Raw genomic sequence first — 9,847 nt, forward strand, 5'->3', positions numbered from 1 at the left:
AAGATTTAAGAAGGACACGTTAGGGAGTTCTTGTTTTCTACTGATTGTGCCTTCTATAGTCATATAGAACAAGATCTCCCAGTAACCACCTGGTCTATTTTTAGGAACTTTTAAGTTTTAGTTTCAGGGATAGGCTGTAGTCACAGGTCTTGTTCCATCTGCAGCTGATATGGGTGAAAAAGCTTGTTGTCCCCAACCGCTGATCACCATTCCTTCCCTCTTCTCCACCTTCACAACTGCCACCATAATTGCTTGTGTAGTCACTCCCCCACACAGTGCGTACGTCTAATAACAGGTCTCTTCTAATTCTGCCCATTTTGGAAGAACTAGGTTAGGGAATGGTTACACAAGAGGTTACACCAGCAGGTCTAAGACGATGATGACAAGGAGCTGTTGAGACTCTCTTCATGCAACTTAGCTACAGCCAGAGCAGACCTCAAAAACTTCTGAAGCTGATAAAAACAATGGCTTCACTTCATTCTTCTCAGCACTGACCAGTTAAGGCAAAAGTCTCACAGTTCTTCAAGCAGTGCCAGCCTTGCATGGATTTTTTTTTTTTAAACATATACTATAGGAGCAAAACAAGTCTGGAATATCCAGATGTGGAATTATCACCCAAACTGCTAGGTGTAAAAGTCATTTTACGTAAGACTACAGGTCTCAGCAATTTAACTCCCATTCCTAGCACAAATAGTAAGAGAAGCCATCAAGAGGAAAAAAACCCGCAGAAGGCAAACGACATTCAGCTTACTGATACACAAAACCACAGCAGTCAGGAGAAATGTTTGTATTTCATAAAAATGAGATCTTTACAGAGACACTGATACAGCTGAAGCCAGCAGAATCATTCTGAGACTGACAGCTGCCAACAAGATCAAAGACAGTACAAAAGGACTGGGGTAAATACAGAAGGAATTCATAGTTAAAAACTGTTCCTGACCTGAAGGAAGAATAAATGTTGGGTAATTTCCTGTAATAGTTCCTCTTCTACCTTCTCTGGGTAAAATTTAGCCAGAAAATGAAAGCTAATGGGATCTTCTTTGGGGATTTCTTGATCTAAAACCTGTTTAAAGATAAATAAAAGCAGCAGCAAAAATAGTACGTAAGTGTCCCAAAATAATATTCCAGAGGAAAAAAATCAGAGAGCAGCCAATAATCCATTTAAAGCAGCCTTTCCATATATTAGAAGGAAGGGCAATGCTGAGCTTTAATCTAATAGCAATCAGTGCGTATAGTGGTAATTGGTGTGTGATACTTCAGGCCAAATGTGATAGAAGCAGTCAGACCAAATAACACACACAAATAATGAACTTTAGCCTTAAAAAAATAATACCATCTAAAATTATGAGTTGTTATGTAACACATTCCTTTAGCTCCTGTGCTAAAAAAGTAAATCTTTTTATATGTAGAAAATTGCCACGCTGTTATTTTGTTTCCCATACCTTTTTGTCCATCTTTAACCAGGTGCACATTCCTTTAATTGTGTACTGCAAGCCAAAAAACCAAGTCTCCCTTAAACCAAGTGCTCGGCACACCAGATCAAACAAGTCCTTTCCCTTCCACTTCATCTAAAAGAAAAAGAAAATTAAGAAAAACAGGTATATATTGAATGAATTTGCTATTTTTAGTCAAGCAAACCAGGCTACCATTTGCCTTTCTCCTATGAACTCTTACTTCACCTTTAGCTTTTCAATGAAATATGCCTACTGCTGTCTACAGCGAAGGTGCAATAGTTATAACGCTTTACCTCCTCTTCCTCTTCTCCAGAGAGACATTTACAGAGCAGCTGTAGTCATTTAACCACAGCATCATACACTTTATGAGCTCAGGGAATGAGGACTGTACTATTGATTTCCTAGTACATGGCAAGGCTTTATTAATATTTGTAAAAATCTTATTCAATAGTTTATACAAATTGGAGAGACTGAGAGATGGCCAGGGAAATCAAAGGAGTGTCAGGGCACAGTGTAGAAATGCCAAACAATCAAAGCAAATCCATCTTTCACATACCTCAGCTATTTCAGTAGCATCAAGCCAAGCATTTATGCTACTCTGATTTAAATGAGCAGGAGCCTGTCTTCTAGAGTAATTTACTAGCCTGGCTCCATAGAGAACAGAAACTTTGATTAAAGGTCCCAAAATTCACACACACGCGACATCACATTTTTTTCACTGAAGACGCAGCACATCTTTCTTCTGTTTGGCTACATGTTAAAAAGATTATTTTGTCTAATTGCATGGGTCAGCCACTAAAAACTTAATGGCAAACAAAAGAACTTTTGGGCAATATTTGGATGGAAATCATGCCAGCAAAAGCGCAATATTTGGGGAGAAAGGAGAGATAGCAAAGGAAGGAATACATCAAGCTGGATTTGATAACAAGGACTCTAATCTCTAAATCAAATTTTCCAAATCCTTTATTTTCACAACTCTGCCTGCAAGTATTCTAGATCAGTAAGTCACAGAAGCGCACTGCTTGTGACTGATCTATTCTGTCTGAGGGACCTAGTAAATGAAATACTACATGCCCCACAAGACAGTCAAGTCTCTCATTAGAATTGCCAGTCCCATTGGACCTCAGTTTTCTAACTCCTCTTCTCAAAATAACTGCATGCCTTTCTTTGCTTTTGCTGGATGATTAGGAATTAATCATGCACAGTTCTGTCTCCTCGATAGTGCAGCCCAATTCATTTAGCAATTGATCACTTGCTATATTTGTTTTCTTCCATAGTTTTCTGCAGTCATGATTTCTCTATCCCATTTACTAGATAGCCATAACTAATAGAAGAAAAGCTGGCTTTTTCATCTGAACATTTTTCTCTTCTGCCCAGAGATGTAAACCAGCCATTGTAGCTAAAGAAATAAACTGGAGTTTACAAATGGCAAATCGCATTTGAAGAGAATGTCCCAGATCAACTGAGCCCAAAAGTACCATTTTATAAATTATTTTATAAGTAACGTCTTAGGAACAGCTCTGACCAGACTTCTTTATCCAAGTCAGCAGTGTCTTAAAGAGCCGTGTCACTTACAAAAAGATAATTTTGCAGAGAAGTAGGTATACTTACAAACAAGCCCTGCATCATGTGCTGGAACGCTTATGAAGAAAGCAGGCCTACTGCTAATTTAGCAGTGTCACAGTCAAATGGATTTAATGGAAACAGCTTTAAATTCTGAATAGTCAGAGTTGTTTAACAGAAGAATGCATGTGAGCGTAGGTAGTCCACTGTTTATAAAAATAATAATCAGTTTTAAGACCGTCCATGAACTGATAATCTGAACTTTTCAAATTTATGACTTGCTAATACAAAGGTCAGTCTCCATCTTTCTAGCCATCTGCTGAGGACTCTTACCTCACAGCTGAACTCCATTTCAGCATCCACTGTTATAATTTTGACTTTAAAAGTCTTCGGTTGTTTCTTCTTCAGGCCTCGGATGGACATATTTTTTAGTTTATGAGGATAGCCACACCTGAAATCAAACATGCATTACGTTTAGGACTGGAAATTCATTAACATTTTCTTGGCTAGATTCCAAAGTAGGATGAGGCCAAACTTGCAGAATAAAGTCACCTTTAAATATGTATTTCTGTGTCCAAGACTATAAGAAAGGATGTTGAAACAAAACATTTAGTTTGCTCCTTAAAAATCAATTGCTCCAAAATGTCATTCCTGTCTTTCGTCTCAGACTTTGACAAACACTAGGTTCCTACAGTACCAGAAAGAACTTCATTCAGACCTTACATTGCAAGATCCAGGGGCCTGCCTCTCTCTACAGCTGAGGACATCTAGGGAACCTCCACTCTGGCCCTCACGCTCCATACAATCATCTGCATCCATGCAATTCAGTAGTCTCTTGCAATGAAACTCTGCAATGGATGAATGTTTACGGTTTCATAAAAGTAATACCTGGCTTTTGAATAATGCCAACAGAAATATGACATTCCTCATCCCTTTTACATATCCAAGCAAAATTCCCTTTCTCTGTAAAGGTCTCTGCAGTATGTACCAACACCAAATGCATCAGTGGAGGCTTCACTTGTAAAGCACAGTAGAGAATAGAGAGCTACATCATGCAGCAAAACCTTATGATATCAAATCCAACTCAATTCTTTTCCATCAGTTATGGCTCCTTGAGCAACTAACCGATTGAGTTTCTTTACAAAATTACATCTTAACTCCCTGAAATGATACAAATGCCAAAAATATATGCAGTGAAATTAAGCTGAATTTACCCTGTTCTCTTGGGCATACTAACTCACAATGATGAAAGCTATTTAGAACACAAATTTTTCCAATGGACTTCTTGTGAAGTGAAATGAATGTAATTTTGCAGAAGCCTACAGAAAATTCCTTCACAGATCTTCTATTCTAAATGCAATTGACTGCATGCCATCAAGAAAATTGATGAGACATGCTATTTCCACAGCCACGAGGGTTTTGTGGATACCATTCAAGCCAAATGTTGAAAGTTGGGGTTAAATGATAGCGTGAATCTGCACTAGACAGTTCTTATGTTTATTTCCGAGCACAAGAAATCAGCCTGTAAAGTTTTCTTCTTGTTTTTAACTTTATAAAATTAATAGCTCAGACTTGCAAAACCTAGTTACTATCTGTGAACTATATAGGTCAAGAAGAGACTGAGGCATACTTGGTTTCCTACAATATAAAACTATTACAGTGTGGCAGACTTCCAATCTCTCCTTAAGGAATTCCAAAATAAAGTTCTAGTTTAAACTGAGAAGTTCAATTTGTCTGTACCTTCCAGGATTTTATAAAATATCTTGTCCCCTTCTCTGCTTTTGCTGAGCTCTAAATTGGCTTGCAAATGTACTGATTATTTTCCACTTACTTCTTATCTGCCCCTCATCCAAAAACTTCAAGTAGCTGAACAGGAGGTAAAATGTATATGGAAGTTTTTCTTTTCAAATTGTAGGGAAGTTGAGGCAGAGAACAGACAAGTTAGTTACCAAATCATATGGACATCAGTGGCAGAGTTGAGAACAAGTACTTGAGACAACTCAGAGTGGGGAAGAAAAGCTCAGGAGGAAATTCATCTTTCTGACACCACTGAGACTAGTTGAGGAGTCCTCTCCCTCCAGTTGGCTCTGGTGAAGCTTCCGCTGAAGTCTTGTTCGGTTTGGGGCAACACACTTCAGGAAAGATAATGGGCTAACTGGAGAGAATCCAAAGGAGAGATCCAAGGGCTAGAAAATAATCTGTGGTAAAATGAAAGTACTGGTTAGTACAGAGAAGGGACAAGTGTGGTGAGACATTATAATGTCTGCTCTTCATGACCACAATGGTTAGGACAAGGAATAATGGGCTTAATTAAATTGCAGACAGGTTGCACACTGAGAAAAATTCACTAGCAAGAAGAATATTATGATGCTGGAAAAGCATAGGATGGAATTTCTATCTTTCTGAACTTCTACCCAAAACAGTGTAACAGTATCTGCTCCCTCCTCAAGACTGGAGGAACCACATGCCCTCAAAGTACTCTTCCCAAGCTGGTCCTTCTGCTGGTGCCTGCCACCAGTCCTAGGAGAGGCCAGTTCACACTACCGAGAATCAGTGCAAGCCAGGGTGCTTCAGGGATAGGCATACCCAGGGCCTAAATCCCATCACCCCCATGGTACCCCCTTTTCCTCATGGAATATTTTTTTAGAGGAGTGAAAAACAGATCTTGCCACAGAGTGCATTTCCTCTGTAATTTAGGCAACACCTCAGTGCACACTACCGAGCAGAGCTCAGGTCCTTTCTACTTAGCATAGAAAAGTGTTTTCAATTAAGGGGAAAGGAGTATTTAAAACCCAAAAAATGACCATAGTAGTATGGTGTAATGTGACCACAGTAATACTGACAAGGAGAGCATCATGTGAAGGCATCCAAAACAGCAGTAATTATTCCAGTAAATTTTGATCTCTAATCTGCAAGCTGCAACACAGCTAACACCAAATTATATTTTAACCTGTTACATTCCAAAGGTCTTTCCTGTCACCTTTTCTTCAAAACCAGAGATTTACTGTAAATAATTGTACCATTGGATACAGCAGTTAAAGCATGAGAACTACAAACTAACTACTATACAGTACTGGAAACAACGCCTTCTTTTACTACTTCTAGAAGAAACACCAATGGCTGAAGACAAAGGAGAAAAAATCTTCACAATTCATTTTTAATATGTAATTTGAAACGGCCAATTGAATTAAACAGGAACTTGGAGTTAGGGCCAGTACAGAACATTCTCAAAGAGTTTCATATGGAAAATGCTGAACAGAAAATTGAACAACTGCAGAAGAATGTACTAATTTTCTCAAAATATGACAAAAACACCAGAGCCCTTCATTTTTACTTTGAAGTTCTTTCTTTTTTCATGTATAACCTGTTTGAAATGACAATATAATTTGTTCAACATTTCCAATAGCATTTTTTTTCCTTTCCAGAATTTTTATTCCATGGAAAAGTACATTCTGACTCACAGTGAAAAGACATTTTTGAATATAAAATTTTCCCAAGAAATGTAAACTGCATTTTAATCAATAGCACCGGTAAAGGAATAGAAAAGGTTTTTGCACTGAATAGCTTAAATTAATGTCAGATACTGACAACATAAGCAAAAGCACTTAACAGTCAAGTTTTTAGAAAAATAACTTTTTCAAATAAGAGAAATCTTGCCGAATAAGACAATCTGCGTTTGCAATCTTTTTGTTTAAATGCAAAAGCAATCCACTCTCTAGATCCCTGCTAATAACAACATTTAACTGTGAATCATGTGCAACGTGTTTCAAGATAGAGTTTCTGTCACCGAGCTCCAGTGATTTATTTCTGCAGTTGCCACAGGGATCTAAGCTCAAGACCCAGAAGCAGCAAAATGCAATAGATCAGAGCATGTCATAACCTTACCAAATAACATTAATCCAAAATAGGGCGGGGTGAGAAAAGATTCCTGTCCAGCCAGAATCTGGGAACAGATAGTTCAGAAGCTGTGAATGTCCACAGCTTCTCCTGCACCTTACGAAAACCAAGAGAAAGATGATTAAAGCTTTGCTTGATAAGGGGAACAGATATGCAGTTGATGAGGAATATAATTTGCAGGAACTAAACGGTCCTGCTGCCTTTCAGCATGTTCATGTCCAAGATGAAAGAACTGACATCCACCAGCTCTGACTGGATTATAGTCTTCTCCCTTCTTGACAATGAAAAACTAGTGCCTGAGCAAAACATGGGGGTGCAAGGGAAACTGGGAACAGCAGGCAACAGCAAGAAGAACTGGCAAGGCGACTCTTGCAAGGACTAATGCTTATCTATATCACAGCACTAGATGGGCAGTCGTGTTATACCACTGCGCTGCATACTATTGAAATGGGAAATAACCCACACATCAGATACCACTTACTTAGAGTGTTAACTGAAAAGCACAAAGAGAAAAAGTGAAATCAGCATTCCCCTCCAAAAGCTCAATAAATCCACCAGAATTCAGTACGTTAGAGACAGACACAGAGAAATACCTCAACGAACAAGCTGCAATTAAGCTTCCCAAGAGTGAGAGTACAATTTACTTTCAGTTGAGCATTTCCAAGGTGAATGGATGGCTTGCAGGGCTCTCCACAGGATATAAAGATTTCCCTTCACATGGCACTTGCTCTCAGTGACAACTGTGCATGAGCTATTACCATCCAATCACACTTTGGTCATCCACACTCAAGTGAAAAAGCATCTGTTTTCACACACACACAAAAAGCCAGCAGCACTTTTTAAGGTGAGACCTCCTTAGTCTCAGCTGCAGACAGGCTAGGAATGGAAGTTGTGAGACCCCTCCCTCATACCCCCAAAAGCAGTCTGCCCTTAAGGATCAGCACATGCACAGGGGCAGCAACTGTACCATCTGCTAGACAAGTCCTTAACACGAGCTGGAAATATAAAACCCTTGGGAGTGCAGTGTGGTTTAAAGAAACAAGGTTTGGGAAGTACTTTAAGAGCCACCAATAGAAGATGCTTGAAGCATCAACTGCAAAAGTACATTAACATAGATACTACTACAATTTGAAAGTCTCCTGTCATTGCTGAAATACTTACTGCAACTCTTAATCGCAAATTCCCCTGACTCATTATGTTTCTCCCAGTTCCTGAATTTCTATACTTAAGCTCATAAATTAATGCAAGCAATTTGAATGCAGACAATACAGGAAAGCGTTGTGGGCTTTTTACAGTTGTTGACTCACACTCCTGCCTGTGCTCCCTGCCCAAATAACAATTTAAGCAAAGAATTCAGTTTTAAAATGGGTCAGCAATAGAAAGATTTTTCTTACCTCTCAATCTAAAAATAAGTTATCTAAAGTCACCAGTTGGAATCAAGACTTACCTCACAGATCATTTTCTGAATGAAGATAAGAAGAAAAAAAATTCTTTTTAATCCAAAATTCCATATTTTTCAGCAGACTTCAGTATCCAGCCCTCACAAGTTCTGCCACTGAAAATAAAATCCAAGAACAACTTTTATACTTGATCCCCTTTCCTTTGTTTCCTATGAACTGCAGCATGTTAGCGCCCTCTGAAAAATCAAAGAATTGCTTTCCCAGGTGATATGAAAGGCTGTTAACCATTTCCTGCCTGTGCCAGCAAAACTCCTCCCAACTTCTCTCCACTCTAATTCAAGCGGTAAGGCACTAAAATAAGAGAAGCCCATGAATCTTGACTTGGATATCTCTAAGAACTGATAATGAACTTCCAGATAACTCCTTTGATAGCATTTGATCAAACTATTTCAACAGTGTCTCCAGCCATACAAAGAATAGCCTGTTCTCACCATACCCAGCCACCTTAAAAAGGGAAGCTGCACTGTGTTGTCCTACTAAGTAAATACGATTCCCTACCTGTCCTCTTCCTGTGGTGAGAGATGATGGGACAATAATGCCTAAAGAGAACAAGCCTGAAAAGTGGGCAGCAGCCAAAATACTTGCCAGCAAAAAAAGATAAATGAACACATTTAAATAAAAAAAGGGATGGCCTCAGCCTGAAGTCACACAAACAGAGACCACAAGCTCCATAAGCTGCCAGGAGCACATTACCTCAAAGGCAATGGCAAAGTCAAGACTTTTTTTGCCATTATTCATTTTATAAGTTGGGGGTTTTTTTAATCCTCCATTTTAGATACAGATTTACAGAAACTTAATTTCTACCAGGGTATGGATAAGCAGGGACAACAGGCCAGCTCTCACTTCATACATGTTACAATTATTCCAGATTTAAATGGGAAACTTTCAAGATTTAGCTCATTTACATAACTTAACAGCAGGTGGAAGAGCACAAAACTACTTCCTGTAGAGACAAGACCTCAGTGCCACGCAGCCACAAAGAGACTGCACTGACAGCTTCATCTCCTGAAATTCAGAGTGTAAAATGGCACCCCAGCTCTCACAACTCTGCCTCCTCACCTCTTTCCAGCGCCTCCAGACTGAGGCCTGATGCAGATTGTGTCCAGCCCCGCAGCACAACACATTGCTGCTGAATGTGGCACCCAGATCAGTTATTTATACCAAAAGTCAGGCTGGATTCAGCTGTATGAGCCTGCACAGGCCAGAGGTAGGGCAGGTCCCCCCACAAACAACGGCACCCTGAGAAAACAGGGCCCGTGCCCAGCATCTGCTCCCCAATCTCCCCTGGCTGCAGGCCCAGGCAGGGCCCCCTAGCCCCCTCAGCCTGGGAGAAGAAAACCTCATTTCTATCAGCTTTAGTCTCTCATTGCACGCTGAAGCAGCCTCAGAGACAGCACACAAACACCGCACTACCTCAACAACCCCCCCCCCCCGCTTCTAAAGAGGGGAGGGGCGCCGCCTGCGCCTTTAAAT

At 39.7% G+C, this 9,847-nt stretch overlaps 1 protein-coding gene across 1 annotated transcript in view; it reads right to left on the minus strand.

Annotated features, from left to right (window-relative positions):
- The window catches only part of LOC103925599 (merlin-like), a 20,890-nt gene extending 15,885 nt beyond the window's left edge, over positions 1-5,005 (minus strand). Inside the window, exons 1-4 of the mRNA XM_009334331.1 lie at positions 4,967-5,005; positions 3,351-3,468; positions 1,443-1,568; positions 941-1,063 (exon numbers count right to left, since the gene is read on the minus strand). Coding sequence (XP_009332606.1) covers positions 941-1,063; positions 1,443-1,568; positions 3,351-3,468; positions 4,967-4,974 — 375 coding nt within the window. The 5' untranslated portion in view covers positions 4,975-5,005. The remainder of the gene's footprint in view (positions 1-940; positions 1,064-1,442; positions 1,569-3,350; positions 3,469-4,966) is intronic.
- Between the last annotated feature and the right edge of the window lie 4,842 nt (positions 5,006-9,847).

This window comes from Pygoscelis adeliae, unplaced genomic scaffold (genome assembly GCF_000699105.1).
Source record: "Pygoscelis adeliae isolate BGI_AS28 unplaced genomic scaffold, ASM69910v1 Scaffold771, whole genome shotgun sequence".
Classification (NCBI taxonomy): domain Eukaryota; kingdom Metazoa; phylum Chordata; class Aves; order Sphenisciformes; family Spheniscidae; genus Pygoscelis; species Pygoscelis adeliae.